Genomic DNA, 21,205 nt, shown 5'->3' with positions numbered 1-21,205 from the left:
ATTATTATTATTATTATTATTATTATTATTATTATTTCACAGCACCAGCACCAGCAAGAGGCATAACTGGTTTATATTCCTGTTTTGCATAAGGCGTTATCCCAGCTACAATTTATTGCCTATAAAATAATCATATAATAAACATTTTACTATAGAATAACACTCACACATTTTTAAAAACACACCCCAACCAGTATACCTGCTTACCAATATTTTGCATTACTCTTCATATTAACTTCATATTAACATGTTGATATGATATGATAAATCCAATATCTTCTTCTTCTTCGTCTTCTTCTTATCGCACTCAATACAAAATACAATAATATCTTTCATTACCAAGCATTGCAAAGTGTAGCCAATTACAATTTACAGCAACTCATTAAAGGGGATTCTAACCAAAGACAGTCCATCATATTATAACAAGAACATGAAATTCTTACAGGAAACATGAAAGGTTCCAATCGTTATTTAAACCCAAAGGTTGTAATGTTTTTGAATTAAAATCCATCTCATTTCCTTCTGCACAAGAAGCTTCTCTGTACCTATTGTGCCACATTCAAATCCTTGTAATTTATCCAAAACAAAAAATCTCAATGATTTACTGCAGGGTTACAATTTTATTTCTCTTCTAATGCTGCCATGAATAGGCAAGCCGCACTAGGAGTGAACCCTGCAGTAAATCCTTTCTTTGATAAAGTAACCTATTACAAACGTTTATTGATGACATGGTAGCCATATATGAGGATGAGACTTCAATAGGAGAGTGGATACAATGGCTGAATCAGATCCATCACTCCCTTAAATTTTCATATAAGTGGGACAAAAATTCCATCACATTTCTGAATACAGAGGTGTTTAGGACGGAGAGTAACAGGCTAGCAGTAAGAAATTTTAGGAAATCAATGGACAGGAATACTTTTCTTAATTTTCACACACCATCCTGTTCATTTAAGGAACAAATTTACCATTTAGTCAGCTCCTCCAGATTAGACAGAATTCCACTTTAGAGAAAGATCACAAGGCAGAGAGTACTACCCTATGTCAGCAATTTCAACTAAGAGGATATCCCAGGCTATTATTTTTACCGCAAAGCACAGAGCAGAGAATATGAAAAGGAAAACATTATTGCAATACAAAGGGGAACGGGAAAAGTCTACTTGGATTACATATGCTATGTCTTTTACACCTTTAGCCAATAATATTTGTAAAATTCTCAAAAGGCATTGCCATTTGGTGGAGGACATTCCCGGTTGCCAACAACCTCCTTATTCCAGAGCCTCAGCCGTTAGGGTGGCTCTCTATAACAGCTGTTTCCAAATGTGGCCAACTCACACACTCACACTTGTAGAGCTTTTACAGTTTTATTGAAATCCCAAGGCATTTTACAGAGTATTCACTGTGCCCTGTCATTAGGGGGGATATGCATGCTGTTAGCTTCTTACAAATGATGAATGTGAGGTGGAAAGACAGACCTCCGCCCCTGGGTCTCCATGTTGAGCAAATAGCTTAACAAAGGATTGAAAAACAGACAGGAAAAGGACAATAAACTTTCCCAGGTCCGCAGAGGGGGCTGAAACCTTCCACAATTAGCCAATTAAGGGGGACTATGTAATTCCACCTGACCTATGGCATCTAAGAACTACAAAACTCATAACCCTATGCATTTAAAGGTATAGCATCTCCTTCTTCTTACTGAATTAACTCTCTGCTGAGTTATGCGGGCAGAACACCCCTCTTATTGGTTTTAAAGGTACAAAGAATCTACACGATTATTTGATTTGGTCAGATCTGCTTAGAAAGGAAAGGGAAATTGACATCATACCGGGAAATTTCAAATGTAGGGCGTGTTTGGCTTGCCAGGTTTGCCTTCAGATAACGGAATATGTTCACCCACAGACAGGAAAGAGAGTGGTGTTGAACACACTACCTACACAACGAACAGGGCCGTGTATGCTATCATTTGTTAGTGTACATGTGTCTACATTGGGAGCACAATGCGAATGGTGAAGGCACGTGTACTTGAACATTGCTCGAGATTGAGGCAAAATATCTTGGAAGCTCTTCTTGTGGGTAATTTTTTCTAGATTTGGGCATGCTCCTGATTCATTGAGATTTTTTGTTTTGGAGAAATTACAAGGATTTGAATGTGGCACAATAGGTACAGAGAAGCTTCTTGTGCAGAAGGAAATGAGATAGATTTTTAATTCAAAAACATTGCAACCTTTGAGTTTAAATAACGACTGGGACCTTTCATGTTTCCTGTAAGAATTTCATGTTCTTGTAATAATATGATGGACAGTCTTTGGTTAGAATTCCCTTTAATGGGTTGCTGTAAATTGTAATTGGCTACACTTTGCAGTGTGAATATCAATGCTTACCTAAATAAGGTAATGAAGGATACTATTGAATTTTGTATTGAGTGTGATAAGACTTGTTGAACAAGGCTAGTAAATGTGAAGAGTGCTGCAAAATGTTGGTAAGCAGGTATACTGGTTGGGGTGTGTCTTTTTAAATGTATGAGTGCTATTCTATATTAAAATGTTTATTATATGATTATTTTATAAGTAATAAATTGTAGCTGGGATAACGCCTTATGCAAAACAGGAACATAAACCGGTTATGCGTGTTGCTGGTGCTGGTGCTTTGAAATGCTGTTGAAGTTATCATTGCCTGCATAGAGCAAACCTGGACAAAATGATTTCTTGCTTTCAGTAAAGAGACTGGACAAAATTTACTCATGAAGCAATCTTTATTTAAGCTGGTGAAGGAACTATTCATACAGAGGCATATTGAACATGGAGCTATTGCTTTTTAACCTGGCCCAATTGGAATTGGCTACCCTAAATTTAGCACAGGCCTATGATTCTAAGTATTATGGTGTCATCAGCATAATGGTTTCAGCTAGGTAAATGGGTATAATGGTTCCAGATAGAAGCACAGTTTTTGTTTCTCCAAAGTTCCTTCAATAGGCCTAACCACAAAAGGCTTGTTTTTCTCATTTGCCAGTTAGGGTCACAACTTCCACACAGAACACAGATTTCTCTCACACTCTATAGCACCTCCCTCAACTCTCTTCCACCTGACACACATGCACTCCACTGTCTCTCAAACAAATCCTGTCAGTCATCTGACCCACACGGTCCAGTTACCATCCAAACATAACACACTTCAATCAGCCATCCAGCCCATCTCTTTCTTACTCTACAGGCCTGCATTTTAAATCACAGCAACATACGTATAAAACTCCATGTTCAAACATGGAAATAAAACACACACTAAATCAAGACTTTTGTTGTGGCAGGAACTCCTTTGCATATTAGGCCACACAGCCTGATATAGCCAATCCTCCATGAGTTTACAGGGCTCTTCATACAGGGCCTACTGTAAGCTCCAAGAGGAATGGCTACATCAGGGGTGTGTGGCCTAATACGCAAAGGAGTTCCTGCTACAAAAAGAGCCTTGCACAAAATATTTACATAGTGAAAATATCACAACCTGCCTTTCCTGTCTTCCAAAATTAAAAGTAGATCCATCTCAAAGATCCATCTTTCAAACTATTCAATCTTGCGCTGAGCTATAGCCTATAGAATCTGCAGTACTCCTGCCCGGGGGGGGGGGTTACCTCCTGGGTGTCCTGACCCCCCAGGGAAAGTGCATGCGCAGTACATCGCCTCTCCTTTCCCGGTGTAGTGAACGCTGCGTGGTCACTGTCTGGCTATGCCTGGCAGATGGTCACTGCAATGGCCTCTCCTACATTACTGCATCCGTGGCAACACCTTCTCGTTGGTCCCCCCCCCCCGTTTTCAAAAAGTTTGCCACGTCATGGTGCGACCGAATGTCCGGCGGTATAACCGGATGGGCAGGCTGGGCTCACCAACCTCACAAGCCAAGAGAAGGAAAACTCTAACATCAAGCCCGGGCAGACAGAGCTCGTTAATGTAACATCTACCACCTGGAGGACTCGCTGCCGGCGTCCCGGCTTACTGGGCCATGGCAGATGACCCCATGGTGAAAGGGTGGAGCCAGTACTGCGCACACTGCGCTTCACCTAAAAATTCCTCTGCGCAGGCCTGAAGAGTATCCACATCCACAACCCACAACATACCAAGTCCTGCAGCGATGGGCAAGGGGCGAAACGGCAGGTGGAAGATGCCACTGGAAGCCACAGTCCCGATCCTGCATGTAGGCGGTTCAGGGTATTGGTCACCTGATGCTGACCCGGAGATGAAAGCATTTTTCGGCAGCACCCTGAACGACCAAGCAGCCTTATTTAGGGACAGCACTGCTTGCTCCGTATGGAGAGGGGCCTAGAAAAGGTGGCCTAAACAAAGCTCATCTCCTCCCCCCCACAGTTGGCTAGCCGCGGTCAACGGGCATCCTTACTTGCGGTCGAAAAATAACAAAGAATCGCACTGCCACAGCACCAACCCCAAATCAGACTTTTCCCTGCAGCCACTGTGGCCGGACCTGCCTGTCCTGCATTGGTCTTGTCAGCCACCAGCGAGCCTGCAACAGACGTGGACTACTGCACCTTTCTTAAATCTTCGTTCGCGAAGTCAAGCCGAGAGAGAGAGACTCCTACCCAATCTTCCCCATTGGGAGATCTCATTGGGAAGATCTCTGTTCATCAGATAGATGTCCATCTAAAGCAGCTATACTTCAAGCAACAGGGAAAACAGGTGGGTGGTGGAGAACCTAGAGAGAGAAGCCAGGGTGAAGCAAGAACTAATCAGAGAAATTAATCCATTATGAGTGGGTGACAGTTACTCTTAACTGTTGAGAGACAGGCCAGCTTGGGTAAACAGAAAATCTAGTTAAGGAAAACGGTGTGAGAGCTATTGAGCAGGCAGAGTTGCCAAACTCTGGTTTCAGAAAAACCTGGAGAGCTGAGGGTGGAGCTTGGGACCTCTCCTCTCTCCTGGGCATGTTAGGAAATTTGTGGAGATTTGGGAATACAGCCTGGAGAAGGTGGGGTTTGAGAAGGGGAAGAAGCTCATCACCATATAATTTGTTGGGATGTCTTGGTATAAACTTTCGTGTGCATGCATACTTCATCAGATATATTGAAGAAGACTTCACCAACCATTACCCATAGGTTGAGAGAGGGTGGGGGAGAGTTAGGTGCTAGGAAGGGCTAATTAGAGTCAAGATGTATAAGTAACTGAGATAAGTATAGCTAAAATTGAATTAAACAGTTGTTAAAACCTGGGAATAGCAGCAAATCAGCATACAGGTAATAAAAGAGTTAACAAACAGAGGTGAGAATTGGGTGACTTAGTATGTATAGTGATAAGAACCTGATGTCTCTGTTAAGCCCTGGGGGTTCCATTGTTCTGAGTGTTGTGATAACTTGTAGTTCAGCAATCTCTTGTTCTAGTCTGTTTCTGAAATCCCTTTGCAATAAAGCAGCTACATTGAGATCCGCGTTGAGTGTCCTGAAAGGTTGAAATGTTGTCCTACAGGTTTCTCAGTTTTGTGATTCTTGAGATCAGATTTGTGTTTATTTAACCTTTGGCATAGTTTAACCTGTTTACTTTCTGTTGAGAACTGAAGGGATACGCTGGAAAGCATATGCTGCTGGAATACATGCTGTCACTCTTCAAAGGTGCTACTCTTCAGTCCGTATTAAGTTCAATATATAGGCACATGTTGTGTATGTGGACTTCTGTTTGGTATTACTAGAGACAGGGCCTTCTCAATTGTAGCCCCCTGCTTTTGGAACCAACTGCCAGATGAAATGAGGGCCTTGTGGAACCTTGTGCAGTTCTGCAAGGCTGTCCTCTTTCAGCTGGTATTCAATTGACTCGGCACCAGTATCTAAGAGAAGTGGAAAAAGGCCGTCGCCACCAGAATAGCATCAACTCAATATTCTGTTTTAACTGTTTTAATCATTGTATATCTATTTTATTATTGAATGTGTAATTTTAATACTCATTAATTTAATTGTTTGTGGGATTTTATGTTGTGAGCTGCCCTGAGCCTGCTTTGGCGGGGAGGGTGGGATATAAATAAAATAAAATTCCTGCCTGGCTCATTGGAGTCTTGAGCACTGAGCCTGGGGATTCAGGAACAATGGTTTGAATGGTCCAATGGCATCCTAGTGCGGGAACCTTGAACTGTATATAGTTGGCCCTGTTTAGCAGTCTTCTTTAGCCCCTAACTACCCTGCCATGGTGCAGAGTGGTAAAGCTGCAGTACTGCAGTCGGAGCCCTCTGCTCACGACCTGAGTTCGATCCCAGCGGAAGCTAGTTCAGGTAGCCGGCTCCAGGTTGACTCAGCCTTCCATCCTTCCGAAGTCAGTATAATGAGAACCCAGCTTGCTGGGATGACTGGGGAAAGCAATGGCAAACCACCCCGTAAAAAGTCTGCCGTGCAAATGTTGTGAAAGCAACGTCACTCTAGAAATGACTGGTGCTTGCACAGGGGACTAGCTTTACCTTTACCATGCTGTAACCTAATAAAGAGAGCTACGATCACTGCGTTGAACCTACTATATTATAGCACTCAAGATTGCAATTGATAAGACAATGTTAAGAGCAGGATCGCCACTCCAGTTAATTTGTTAATTCGGGAACCCAATCCCAGGATTGATTTTAGTTTAAAAAAAAATGTTTTCTAGATGTTCAGGTGCCTTGCACCTCCACGTCCGCTAGGTGTCTCTGTGCGGGGCTTTGCCGGAATCGCGACCAAGCACAAACCCACTGCAAGGACACACAATGAGGCTGAAGGGGACGGAAGCGCCTGGACTTCCTCCTCGCTCTCCCCGCTGATTGGCTTGCGAAGGTTATGAAACCCTTGAATGGGCGCTGCGAGCAACCTTTGCTGCAAAAAGTCCTGCTTTTGAAAAAGCGGCGCAGCGGGATAAAAGGCGGAGGTCGGCGAGGCGAGCGACGGGGCTGCGCATCATGAAGTCTGCCGTGGTGCTGCTGGCCGGGCTGTGCGCGCTGACCGCCTACTATGTGTACCTGCCCTTGCCCAGCACCGTATCGGAGCCCTGGCGGCTCATGCTGCTGGACGCATCTTTCAGGGTGGCTCAGCAAACGGTAAGGAAAGGGGGGGGGGAGGGGATCCCTGGGGATGCTGCTCTGCTTTTTTCCCCTCCTTCCATCATTCCAGCCGGGAGGGGAATGGAAAAGGTCCAGGCGTTTTGGCTGCATCCACACCTGGTTGCTCTGGAGCAGTGGCTGGCGACCCCGTTGTGCGCAGGGGAGGGGGGAAATCCAGTCACCAACGAGCGCTGTAGGCCCTGCCACTAGGCGATTGCCTAGGGCGCCAGCCTTCTGGGGACGCTGAATCGGGGCTCCCCCTGTTATTTAGTGATGTTATCAGTGCAGAGGGGGGTACCAGAAGTTAACCTTGCCTAGGGTGGCAGACAGTCTAGGGCCGACCCTGGCTGTAAGGCAGCGGCCAAGGAGGTGTGGGCGCAGCCTCGGATTCGGGGAATGCCTCACTGTCTTTGCAAAAGGGACTTGCTGGAATGCAAGCGGTCGGCGGGGCTTTTCTGCTTCTTTCTTGCCTTGCTTGCATGCAAGCAATCGGCGGGGCTCTCCTGTGCCTCGCTTGCGCGCACCGGCATTGCGCTCCTCCTCGCCTTCGCCTCCGTGTTTTGTTAGATTTAGCACTTTCCCCGGCGGGTTGCGTGCAGCCTTGGAAACGGGAGGCTGTTTTCGTGCTTCAAAGCCTTGAGATCTAGCTGAAGAATCGCGGGTCCCAATAAGCCCTTGAAAATCGCAGACCTGCCTTTATATACTGGGGCAATCGGGCTTTCCCTCGCCTGACGCCGGCACCAAATAACGCCGGCTCTTCTGACTCCGCCGCGGCTTATCAGGGACCGCCGCCCTGGCCTATCTTTCTGCAGGACAGGAGGATTGGGAAAAGGAGCCGCCCATTAGCCAGGCTTCCCTGTGCAAGCCTTGTTCCAGCCTACACATGTTGTTGTCGTCGACGTCCATCTGTTTTTTAGGATCGGGGGCAGGTGAACTTTGATTTGTGCACCCAGCGACTGCAGATCTGAATCAAAATTTCCCTTTATTGGAGCAAAATTTCGGGTCACGTGGGTTAAACGGAACTCACAGGTGCCTTGCAAAGTGCGGGAAGATTCAGATGCAGCCTGTTAAATCAGCCTTCGTTGGGGGCAGCAAGCTTAACTGAGAAGTCTGGTGCAGCCGGATTCAGAAGTGCCCCTTTCCACCCACATCAGATTGTGGAGAGCTAGTTTGGTATAGTGGTTAAGTGCATGTCTGGGAGAATCGGGTGTGATTCCCCACTCCTCCACATGCAACTGCTGATATGACCTTGGTAGATCCAGGCCAGCTGTGGTGTTCGGCTGATTAAAACACCTAATGACATTGATGTCAGTCTCCAGTTCTTATGCTTATTGTCTTTGCTGTTTTTTCTATCTGGAAAACCCAAACTGACAATTACCAGCCCCCCAACTTGTCATTCTTTTAATATGCTAAAAACATTTTCACTATATTGCATATTAATTCACTGCCCACTCTCTATACGTGTAGGGCTGCTAATTTCGTCCCATTCGATTGTCTGATGAAGTGTGCTTTTAGCACACAAATGCTGACATGCTTACTAAAATTTTGTTTGTCTTAAAGGTGCTGCTGGACTCCAACTTTGGTATGGTCTTGGGTCATAACTCTGTAAGAGCTGTTCTCTCAAGAGCAGTTTTTGTCAGAGCTCTCTCAGCACCGCCTAAGGGCATCTGTTGTGGGGAGAGGAAGGGAAAGGAAACTGTAAGCCGCTCTGAGACTTCTGGTAATGAAGGACAGGCTATGAATCCAATCTCTTCTTCTTCTGATGGTGGAGCCCTTCTGTTTCCCATGTGCATATCAGTAGTGGGGGAGAAGGGCTGCAAAGTGTTTTATATGGCAGGTGTGACTTCAGTGTTTGCTCCAGCTGTTGTGTGACAATTCATTTGTTAAAATCACTTTTTGTTTCTAGGCTGAAATGAAGTCAGGCAACGAAAAAAGAGCATCAGACTTATTCTGCATGTTGAGATTGGGTGGGAGATGAAGAAAAATGCCCTGTTCCTTTAATAGAGGCTTAATGTGTTGAAATGGGTGACTAAAGCTTGGCATCAGGTGGTAAGTGACATCCAGTTAAGCCTTTATTATGGGGAGAGGACATTTTTTTTTTGTTTTCAGGCTGGTAGTTATCCTATGAGAGAAAGTGATGTTCCAACTTGAAACCTGGAACTGCTTTCTGAATGTATACATTCCCTTCTATTTACATTTTTTTTTGGTGGCTTTTGAACAGTGTTCCAGGAAGCCTTGAGGTTCCTTCATGTGAAGATGAGTCATGCCAACCCAAGCTTTCTGAAAAGTGGCTTTCGGCACTGCTTCCAAGAGGTAGCTGAAAAGGGTGTGTTTTAGGAGATCACAGTTCCAATGGGTAGGTGGTGAGGCTCACCAGACTTGGCCAGTGCTCCAGAAAGTATAAGCTTTATAACACTTTTCAGTGTATAAGAAGAGGTAGATTTCTTTTATTTCCTTTTTTCCCAGAAAACCTGTGTAATTGTTGATCTTCAGGCAGCTGTCATAGAATAGTGCCTAATCCTCCTTGTAAACTGGTGAAGAAGTTGAATTTTTTGTTTCTAGGCTGTAGTATTCCAAAGTGAAATAGCAGTTGTCTTGAGCAGGGTTGCTGAGAGGAGAAATAGATGTCCTGTTCCTTTGACAGGGCCAATATGGGTGTAATAGGCCAGTTGATGTGATTTACCTCCATGCCAAAAAACCCTTTCTTGTCCATTTCTATACATTAAGTCTTTGTTGTTCAAGAGCAGGGCTTTTTTTTTGAGCAGGAATGCAGTTCCAGCTGGCTTGGCATCAGGGGATGTGGCCTAACATGCAAATGAGTTCCTGCTGGGCTTATTCTACCAAAAAAGCCCTGTTCAAGGCACAGAACATTCTTCTCTGGGTCAGTATCAACCCTGTCTGATAGCCAATACAGGATGAAAGCTAGCTTCTGTCTGGAAGCATGGATGAAAGCAATTCCCCATAAAATTTGTTTGCGTGCACTGTATGGCAGGCCTGGAAATACCTGTGACTTGCAAGACATCAAGGAACAATGAATTCTAGCCAGGTGTTTGTTTTCTTTCATGCTGTGGTTGTGCCACACATGTTTGACAAAGGTGTATAGCTCTGCTGCTCAGGATGGTTTTACAACAACATTGCAAACTGCTTTGAATATTCACAGTGCTGTACTTTTCAAGTTACTGTTAGTGAGGGGGAGGTGAGATCAGTTGTTATTTTGTCACGGTTCTACTGTGTGGGTTTTTAAAAATATGTTCAGAGCATACTGGAAGTTGGAAGTGAGTGGAGCTGGGAGGCGGGGTGCTTAGCGCTGCTTATTGGGTCAGACAGAGGGTCAGTCTGGTTCATCATTTTATCTGAAGCCAAAGACTGCCAGGAATTGCACAAGCAAGGCTTGTATGGTAAAAGGCATCCCTTTGTGAACCTGAAATGCAGAGGGGCTGTGGTTCAGTGGTAGAGTATCTGCTTGGCATGCAGGAGGTCTAGGTTTAATCCAGGCATGTCCATTAAAGCCCTGAGCCGCAAAGGGGACTAACTTTACCTTTTAATGTGGTGCTCAGCAGAGCAGTTCTCAAGAGCAGTTCTCAGAGAGCTCTCTCAACCCCACCTAACTCACAGGGTGTCTGTTGTGGAGAGAGGAAGGGAAAGGAGATTATGAGCCACTTCTGAGTGAAGGGCAGGATATTAATCCAATCTCCTCTTCAAGTATTTGTAGAAAGTAGGTGGGGCCAAATGGGGCTTCTGCCTAACAAGGTTTTTGACTGACCATTAGAAAATGTGTATTTAGATTTTTAAATGATGGGGAAAGGGTGGGGAGGGAAACCTGCTGAAGAGGTAACTCACAATGCAGCTATCTGTGTAGAAAAACCTGAAACAGCTTGCCCAAGTAATCAAAATGTTGGGAATCAGGTTTTACTAGCCAGTATTCAGACTGCCTGGGAGAGGACAGAGAATGCCAATACACTGCCTAACACTGAGTGGTCAGCTAGACAGTAAGAGCCAGTTTGGTGTGGTGGTTAAGTGCGCAGACTCTTATCTGAAAGAATATGGTTTGATTCCCCACTTGTTCACATGCACTTGCTGATGTAAACTTGAGTCAGTCATGAGTTCTCACAGAGCTGTTCCTCTTGAACAGTTTCTGTCAGAGCTCTCTCAGCCCTACCTATCTCACAGGGTATCTGTTGTGGGGAGGGGGAGGGAAAGAGATTGTAAACTGTGCTAAGACTCTTTCAGGTAGTGGGGCAGGGTATAAATCCAGCCTCTTCTTCCTAAAAGGAGTCACTACCATTTGAAGATATTACCTCAGACAAGGAATTTTGTACCAGTAGAAAGGAAGCAATCTTACCGCGCTTGTAGGCGGTAACTCTGAAAGAAGGAGATAACTTAACTAAGGGAACTCTAGGTGTGATGGTATGAGACAACTGAAGTGAAATGGTTTCATAAGAAGGCTGAGAGAACCAGCTCAAAAAGATGGAAACAGATTTGTGGAGCAGAGAAGCAATCCTTAGCAGATTTACCCCAAATCCTACTAATGTTCATCCTATGGGGTGCATTCCCAGGAAAGGATTCTTAGAAATTCACTGTAAAATTATGCTGCCTAACTCATAGTTCAGTAGTTCTGAGGGGTGAATGTTAGCCCTAGGGAGAATATGTCTTTAGGTCTAATTTTTCCCTTTGCTCTGTGGTTGCGACAGTTTGTTGCACAACGCTGTTTTCCCCTTTTTGCAATTAGCGATTAACTGTCAGTATAGTTATACAGGAAAAGTGAATTTGAACTTTTGGAGGTCTGTCTGCTTCTACATTAAAAAACTTAACTTGGTCCAGACATTTACCAAAAACTAAGGAATAAAGAGAAGATAAGGAGACACCAGCCTGGGTTTGAATGAGTACATTAGGTGGAATTCCAGTGGCTTCCTCTTTTGTCCAGGGTAATTTGAAAGTCTCCAGGAAAAACTGGAGTTCTTAATTTGAAGATGTCTTTAATAAGGTGGTTTGCATTCCAGGAAATCAACACTAGTGTTATCTCTTTAACTCCCTGGCAGTGACTGCAGTAAAAGGAATCTTATTTTTGTTGTCTAAGGTCAGGTGGAACAATGCTGGAGAAGACAGACCCCAGCTGAGGCTTTGCCTCTTGTTTAAACTACACATGTCCCAAGGTAAAAAGTTGAGCCTGCATTTTGCCGCATCCTCCACCCCTGTTGTTGCAGTCCTGGGAGGACAATGAGATTACACAGGAGGTTTATCAAGTCCACCGTGGATCAGTGTAAAATGACTTGTGGATGTCATTCAGCTCTATAAATCACGCAGTCTACAGGCCAACTCTAGATGGCCAAATGATTTATGGCGCTTCTTGGTCATTATGCTGTGGTGAACTATGCTCTCAGTTAACGGAGAACAACTTTACTCCTATTGCATGACAGAAAGTATGCCTTGAGGGCTTCCTCCCAAGATCTTTCATGTCGTTTGCATTGCTTTATTATTATTTTTTGCATTGCAACATTAAGGAGGGCAAAGTGTTGAGCTGATACTGTTGAAACATTCCATTTAAGTGCCTGTCTTGGTAATGAAAAATGAACCTCTCATTGCTTGGCCACATTCATTTTCCTCTACTTCTTATTATATACAGGAGCTACATTTGACACAGCTCTTCTTCCACTGATCTGCAGTAAAGGAAGAAGATGAATACAACTGCTAGAGAGTTCACATACCCTCAACCCTTACATAGAAGTCCAGATGTCCATAGTGGCAGAACCACTAGCTATGATTAGGGTTGCCAACAGACCCGGGGGTAGATATCCTGCCCTTTAATAGAGACTTAATTTGTGAAAATGGACAGTTGAAGCTTTTCATGGCCTAGGGATAAATAAAATCACTTGGTTTAATCCTCTATTAAAGGGACTGGATATTTTATTTTTTTCCGTGTTTTATAATTTTTTATTGATTTTAACTACAAAGGAAAGAAGCACAAGCAAAAAGAAATTAAAGAGGGGAAGGATGGATACAAAGTGGGGAAAAAGGAAACAAAGAGAAATACAAGTATATCAGTTACAGTTCTGCCTCCAAGTGAAATACCCCATGCTTTCTACCCGCAAGTATAAAATTCTCCCCATATATTTTATCAACTGTATCTTTCATTATAGCTTTTTAACTAAACTATAACTTAAAATACAAGCCCAAACAATTCTTCAGCACATATAGATGTAAAAGATAGAGAAAAACAGAGCAGTCAACCCAGAGCTGGCTGGATACACTTAACCATATTCAAAGCACAGACTAACTTGTTTGTTTCATAATATCATCATTAGAATAAATGTATGAAATATCATGAAGGCACAGACTCACTTGTTAGTTTAACAATACCATCGTTAAAATAAACATATGAAAATAAAATACACTAGCTTGACTATCTCAGTATTGACAGTTTCTCCAAACAAACATACAAAGAGCAGGTCTACCAGATTAAAAAATAGTTGTGTTGTCTGCCCTCTTAACAATTGACCCAAAATTAACTGTTTATTTATCTAACATTTTTTTGCAAAACTTTTCCATCCTTAGAATCTCACTTGAGCTTTTAAAATTGCATATCAGTTCTTATTAAAAAATTCCATATTTAGTTATCCATAGAGGAAACAACAATTCAGAGACCCTTCTTCCTGAAAAATTTTCACGTCTTAATTTTGCTCCTTAACTCAGTCATATTGAAAATGCAAACTAGCTTATTAATTTAACAATATCATCATTAAAATAAGCATAAGAGGCAAACATCTTTATCTATTAAGTGCAGCTCTACGTAGTTGCAAGATAATTATGTTGTCTACCTTCTTAGAAATATAGCCCAAAAATCTCACTTAGCCTTTTAAAATCATATATCAGTTCTTATTGGGAATTCCATATCCGACTGCCCCCAAGACCTGCCCAGTTACAAGTTTATTATATTGTTTGCCTTCTTAAAATTTAATCCAAATTAGCTATTTATTTACTTAAAATTCTTTTCAAAATTTTTCATTCCTTTCGCTCTTATATCCATATTACACTAGAAGAAACGGCTTAATGTAACCCAAAAATTTCACTTTGCCTTTTAAAATCACATGTCAGTTTTAAAATCGCATGTCAGTGCTTGTTGAGAGTTCAATAGCTGACTATCCATAGAGAGAGAGAGAATTAAAAAATCCTTCTTTCTGAAGAATTTCCACATCTTGATTCTTTGGCTAAAACGCACCTTCTCGCTCCTTAATGTAATCCTTCCTCTCAGTAACAGTAGGAAGAATTCCACGCCATTTGTTCCTCTCAAACAGAACTTCAATCAGTCTCGATTTCCGGTCTTGCTTTTTAACTGCGCCATAAGGTTCCATTTTGGTTTTCTTTTGTTCATTTCCCAGAGGATCACTCTCCCCTTCCAATTCAACAGACGTCACCAGGATCTCTTTAACACTCTGCTCATGTAGATTTGAGATTTTGCTAGCTTTCAGCATCAAAGTTCCCATTTGTTTTTTAATCAACTCCGTTAATGAACCAAAATCCTGCTTCAGAGAACTTATGTTACATAATATGTCTTTTTTATAAAACATTTTGCTTGGCAATGCCATTTTTCTCTGCCAGCAAACTCAGTCTATTAATCCAAGTTGAAAAGTAGCTCAAAGACCCAGTTAGTCCGTCCTTCCAAATCTCCTCCAGCTGCGATTTTGAATGTTATCATTTCAGTTGCAGTCAGACGATAGAGACAGCTCTCTAGAATATATCTCATTTTTGTTCAGACCATATTGCAGCCAGATCATAGCCTCTTTAACACATGTCCAATTATAATCCAGATCGATTTGAGTATCTGTATTCCGTCTAATTGTGTTGCCAATGTTTAAAGTTGCTCTTTAACTTTTCGAAGCCTCATTCACCAGAAAAGTAGGGCTGTAATCGACCTCTTTCCCTTTCTTTGAGCTGACCCACTTTTAATTATGTAAAACGACCCATTAGCCAGTGGCACTGAAAGCACACTTACTTGCCAAGTAGAATTGCCATGCTTGGGGTAGAGAAGCAATACATTAGAAGCTTATTGAAAGGAAAGAAAGAAAGCATTCGGGCGTTCACCCTGCAAAAGTCCCATGCCAGGGTCTCTTTATGGGGGTGCCGCGTCTGTGGCACCCCTTCAACCGCCTGATTCAGAGGGGCCGCAGGAGGACGATCCGCGAACCCGCCCCCTGAGCTCAAGGCGCCAAAACCGGAAGACGGGACTGGATATTTTATCCTTGAGGTAGTTTATCTTTGAGTTATCCTTGAGGTACAGTAGTTTATCCTTGAGTTTAAAATAAAACCCACAAACAGTTCAGTTGTTTGATTCAGGTGAGTAGCCAGTATCTGATGAAGTGTGCAAGCACATAAAAGCCTAAAATTAAACTTTGTTGCTAGGGTTGCCAGCCTCCAGGTGGGGTCTGGAGTTCTCTCACTTTTACATCTGATCTCCAGCTGGCAAAGATGAGGTCCCCTGGAGAAAATGGCTGCTTTGAAGGATGGACTATATAGCACTATACCCTGCTGAGGCCCCTCCGCTCCCCAAAAACCACCCTCTCCTGGATCCACCCCCCCCCCAAGTCTCCAGGTATTTTCCAACAACACAGACCTGGCAACCCTATTTGTTGCTCTTAAAGGTGCCACTGGACTCAAAACGTAGTTCAGTTGTTTGACATTCATATTTGTATTAGCTATAAATATGTAAATTGTGGTGCTGGTGGTGGAAGGTGCAGTCAGGTTGCAGCTGTCCAAGCAATCCTGTAGGGTTTTCAAGGCAAGAGACATCTAGAGGTGGCTGTCTTTGCTTAACAACCCCGAAATCTCCCATTCAAACACTAACCAGGGCTGACCCTACTTGGCTTCTGAGACTTGGTGACATCAGGCTAGCCTGGGCTATCCAGTCAGGGTTTACAACAGCAGCCTTGGAATTCGGTTATTTTACAAAAGCTCTCTAATTTCAGTTTTTAAATGAAGTTTTCCTCCTCCTTGCTTTAGTTGCACTGAACAAACGCTTTAAGGAAGGATTCAGCAGCCTTTTCTTTAAAGCACGATACTGCTGAGTAATGAAAAATATCCGCAGCTACTTCTATCCGGTCCCCCTGGTACATTGCCAAGTTTCACTGTGTCGTAGAAACTGGGAAGAGGAGGCGGCTGAGAGGTGATATGATCACCATCTTCAAGTACTTGAAGGGCTGTCATATAGAGGATGGTGCAGAATTGTTTTCTGTGGCCCCAGAAAGTAGGATCAGAACCAACGGGTTGAAATTACATCAAAAGAGTTTCCGGCTCAACTTTAGGAAGAACTTCTTGACCGTTAGAGCAGTTCCTCAGTGGAACAGGCTTCCTCAGGAGGTGGTGGACTCTCCTTCCCTGAGGTTTTTAAACAGAGGCTAGATGGCCATCTGACAGCAATGTGGATCCTGTGAATTTAGGGGGAGGTATTTGTGAATTTCTTGCATTGTGCAGGGGGTTGGACTAGATGACCCTGGGGGGGGGTCCCTTCCAACTCTATGATTCTAAAAGCACCAGGAGTGAAGCTGTCAGCTGAGCATCACGGAGACAAATCCAATGAAATAAAAATGTGGTTTTTAAAAACCTAGAGCAGATCTTCTTGCAGTCTTTTCTAAAGTCTTCTAGGGACTGCAGTTATCTACCCTGCTGCATCCAGCAAGTTAGTGGGAGCCCACAAGCTAACTGTGCGCAGATGCACACCTTTGTTGTGCATCTCACAACAAAACTCCCAATCTTAACTGTGTCGCCAGATGCAGACCTTTGTTTATTCTTCCTTTCCTCTCCTCCTTATGCCAAGAATCCTGGTTTAGAAACTAGCTCCTGTTTCCTATAACAATACAAATACTGGCATATGGATTTCCTGGAGTTAGTTTGTGCTCGCAGATTTTCAAGTACAGAAAATTGCTGTTGAGAAACAATTGCATAGATTATAGCTTGTCCTAGCCAGGTAGAGTTGCCAAGATTTTATTTTGGGAAGGTAGGCCTTGGCCTTTATCTAGTGCAGTAAATCAGCCTGTGGAAACACTGATTTGGATCCCAGCCTGTGGTTTATTTTCAATTTAACATTCTGGGCATTTGGCTTCTTTTTGAAACAGGTGCTGCTATGTCTCATAGGTGAAAGTTCTGTGCTTTTGTGTCTAAAATACTAATATAAGAGATTTGGCAGCTGCTATACCAAGTAGTTCCCCTTTCTGTGTTGCAAATCTTGCTAATAATTGATATTGCTTTGAAGCTGAATTCCCAGCCCTTTTGACCATGGACAGTACCAGCTGGTTTTATGTTCCGTTTAAATGAGGCTATTGAACTTTCACCTATTTTTTAGTGTATTTGCAGCTTGCTGCTGTTTTTTTCTCAATCTGTTCTCCCCTAGAGCAACTGCAGTTGGAAACCACACCTTTCAGCCTGAAAAAGCCTAACCTTACAAGATTGCACCAAATGCAATCCAAACCAAGACATTTTCTGTTTATGTATCAAATCTATCATATCAGATCTTTTAAATATTAATTGGTAAGTTTGTTGGGACAAAGAAAAGCAATGTTCTAGGAAACCCTTTCATTGTGTGGATTCTAAATGTTCGCAATTACTTGTAAATGTATCACATTTTGGTTCCTCTTTCAGACCCCCATCTTGCTGAAAGAGCCGCCCCCAATCCTGATCAATTTGGGCCCATTATTGTGGGTAACGCTGGCCACTGCACACACACGCTTCCTCATTGCGGCTGGATCTTCCTTCTCATCAGAGAAGTACAGTATTACCCACCAACAAAATCCTGCTCTTGCAAATGTCTCTATTATTTTCCCTCCTATTTTCCTAGCTCTGTATCGTGTGCTGAATGCTTGTTTTCTTGTGTACTTGAACTTTCTTTATAAATACTATTTAGTTTATAAAAAAAAAAATCCAAAAAGAAATGTATCACATTTTTATTCTACCTTTCCTGTAACAATTGTTCATTGTACATGATTATCTCTCTCCCCACATTGTTCTATTAACAGCCGCATAAGGAAGCGTAAGGTGAAGAGGGAGTAACTAGCCCAAGTTCACCCACTGAACTTAATAATTAGTGATGGTGACAGTTTTAAAAGATCAGATAGATTAATGGAGGATCCCATGTCAGAGGCCCTAAGCCTCTGGATCCCAGAGCCAGGAGTCAACATCAGGGGAAGGAAGGTTCTTGCCTCGATATCTTCTTAGTGGCCCTCCAGAAGAAATGGATACTGAACTAGGTGGACCACTGGTTTGATCCAGCAGGGCTCTTCTTATGTTCTTATAACTGAGTGGGGATTTGAATTGAACCCAATGTTCCCCAGGTCTAATCCTGGACTCTAACCATTATAAAATACTGGAAATTCATTCATGTGTTTGTCCCGGTTGTGGTTTCAGCGAAGGCTTGCGTGTGCAAGGCCTATTGAGGTGTGGCAGAGTGGTTAGGGAGTCTGACTAATATTGGAAGACTCAGGTCTGCCATGAAAGCTTACAGGGTGACTTTGAGCCAGTACTCTCAACCCAGCCTACCTTGCAGCTTTGTTGGGGAGGATAAACTAGAAGAAGATATTGAAGAAGATACTGGATTTATATTCTGCCCTATACTCTGAAACTCAAGAGTCTGAGTGGTCACAATCTCCTTTACCTCCCCCACGCACACACACACACAACAGACACCCTGTGAGGTAGGTGGGGCTGAGAGAGCTTTTACAGCAGCTGTCCTTTCAAGGACAACTCCTGCGAGAGCTATGGCTGACCCAAGGCCATTCCAGCTGCTGCAAGTGGAGGAGTGGGGAATCAAACCTGGTTCTTCCAGATAAGAGTCCGCACACTTAACCACTACACCAAACTGGCTCTGGTGAAGGTGGTAGTGGATTTATACCCCACTCTTCACTCAGAGTGGCTTACAATCTACTTTACCTTCCTCCTCCCCAAGACACCCTGTGAGATGGGTGGGGCTGAGAGAGCTCTCCCAGTAGCTGCCCTTTCAAGGACAACTCTGCAAGAGCTATGGCTGATCCAAGGCTATTCCAGCAGCTGCAGATGGAGGAGTGGGGAATCAAACCCGGAGGTGGGGAGAATGCTGTAAGCCTTTGGGTCTCCATTGCAGAGGAAAGAGAGGTTTTTAAAAAATGGTAATTTGAAGTGAGTGAGAACTTGGTTCCAGATAGTTCCAAGGAGGCTTGTGGAGGCCAACTTGGCAGTGGATTAGGCTCCCTGAAACTTCCACACCTGCTGACCTTGAAGCTCTTCCAGTCAATCTTTTGCTTCTCGGAGAAGGAGGAGGAGAAGAGGACGAAGATTTATACTCCACCCTTCAGTTGGGAGACTCAGAGTGGTTTATAATCTCTTTTCCCTTCCTCTACCCAAAACAGACACCCTGTGAGGTAGGTGGGTCCAAGAGAGTTCTGAGAGAACTGTGACTGACCCAGGGTCACTCAGCAGGTGCATGTGAAGAAGTGGGAAATCAAACCCGGTCCTCTCTGATTAGAGTCCACGCATTTACCCATTGCACCAAATGATATAGTAAAATGTCTTTGCGAGTAAACGTGGGCTTCATCAGTTAGCTGGCGAACTGCATGATGTGTCTAGTAAGCGGAAGATCTTGCAAAAACATCTTGTTCTTCTGGGGGCATTCCTTATTTCCGAGCACTTGTCTGAAAAAAGCATGGTTAATCTCAACAGGTGTAGGTATAGTTAAAACCCTGAGGGTGTTACATTTTTCAGGAGGGATAACAAGCCCGTCTGATTCCTTTATCTGCCTTCTAAATTTGACATGCATTCTGTTGAACTTTTGTCACCTGTGTCAATTATGTATTAAGACTTTACAGGTCAAAAGACAGGCATCCAAAACCTTGGGTGGCCTTGGAAACCTGCCAAAAGGTGTTTCTTCACCAGTGTCTGAAGAAATGAGCAGTGACTTACAGAGCTCCTAACCCTGCCATAGATTTTATGGTGCTCCTGGATTCTTGCTCTTTTCTGCTGCTGCAAACAGACTGACTCTGTAATAATCCTACAAGCACACCATGCCAGAAAGATTGGAAATCTTATTGGAACAAAAGCTGGGCTTTTCCTGGCCTCTGCCTGAACAAAAGCTAACAGCCAACAACCAGCAGAGGAAGTGAGACCAAACTACAGTACAGGGTTTTCAGCCCGAAGGGATCAGGTGAAAATAACTAAACAGTCCGGTAAAGGAATATCACCAAATTCACAACTTGCCACGATATAACAAACACAGCCACCTATCTTGGTCTGTCGGCAAACCCTGTCTCTCTTGAAGGGGGGGAGAGAGAGGTTTCTATGGTTGTGATCCTTGCAGAGTTGAAAAGGGCCACCAAGGTGATGAAGAGAGAAATCCTGTGCAGGTCTACTCTGAATGCTACTATGGTCTCTATTCAGAAGGGCTTACTCCCAGGAATGTGCTCTTAGGATGCTCTGCTAGTGACATAGTAGTCAGAGTGTCTGACTAGGATCTGAGGGTCCCTGGTTCTATTCCCCCATGCTGTGGAAGCTTGCAGGGTGACCTTGGGTTAGTTGCACGCTCTCAGCCTAACCTATCTCACAGGGTTGTTGTGTTGAAACATAGGAAATGGGAAGCATTGTCATAAGCTGCTTATGTCTAGAGCATCTTTCCTGTGAGAGAAGACTAAAGAGTCTCTGGCTTTTCAGCTTAGAAAAAAAAATAAGAGTAGGAGGGATATGAATAGAGGATTATAAAATTATACATGGGTTGGAGGAAGTGGAGAGAGGGAATCGGTTTTCACTTTCCCATAATACTTAAAACTCGGGGATTGCTAGTGAAATTCATGCGCAATATATTCTGGATGAAAAAATGAGATACTACCTTACTCAATGAGTAATTTTATCGTGGAATTTGCTGCTATGATTCTAGCGATGGCCATGAACATAGGTGGCTTTAAAAGGTGGGTTTAAAAGGGGGATTCATGTAGGGTAGGCCTATCACTGGCTACTAGCTATGGTAGCTGAAGGCAACTTCCACATTCAAAGGCAGCAGACCTCTGAATATCAGTGCCAGGAGACAGAATCCAGGGGAGTGCCTTGACATATATGCCCTGTTTTGTTTGCCTCTGCGGGGCAACTTAGGCTGGCCACTATGGCTTTTTGGAAATGTGATAGATTTTTCCTCCCTTCTTTTTATGGT

General features: G+C 43.4%; 1 protein-coding gene across 1 annotated transcript in view; it reads left to right on the top strand.

Moving 5' to 3' along the window:
- Positions 1-6,727: 6,727 nt before the first annotated feature.
- NCEH1 (neutral cholesterol ester hydrolase 1) overlaps positions 6,728-21,205 on the top strand; it is a 39,870-nt gene continuing 25,392 nt past the window's right edge. Inside the window, exon 1 of the mRNA XM_060242520.1 lies at positions 6,728-7,047. Within this exon, the coding sequence (XP_060098503.1) occupies positions 6,910-7,047 (138 nt within the window). The 5' untranslated portion in view covers positions 6,728-6,909. The remainder of the gene's footprint in view (positions 7,048-21,205) is intronic.

Source organism: Heteronotia binoei, chromosome 6 (assembly GCF_032191835.1).
Source record: "Heteronotia binoei isolate CCM8104 ecotype False Entrance Well chromosome 6, APGP_CSIRO_Hbin_v1, whole genome shotgun sequence".
NCBI classification, from domain to species: domain Eukaryota; kingdom Metazoa; phylum Chordata; class Lepidosauria; order Squamata; family Gekkonidae; genus Heteronotia; species Heteronotia binoei.
The sequence above is the reverse complement of the archived record's forward strand: the minus strand, read 5'-3'. Positions and strand labels throughout refer to the sequence as shown.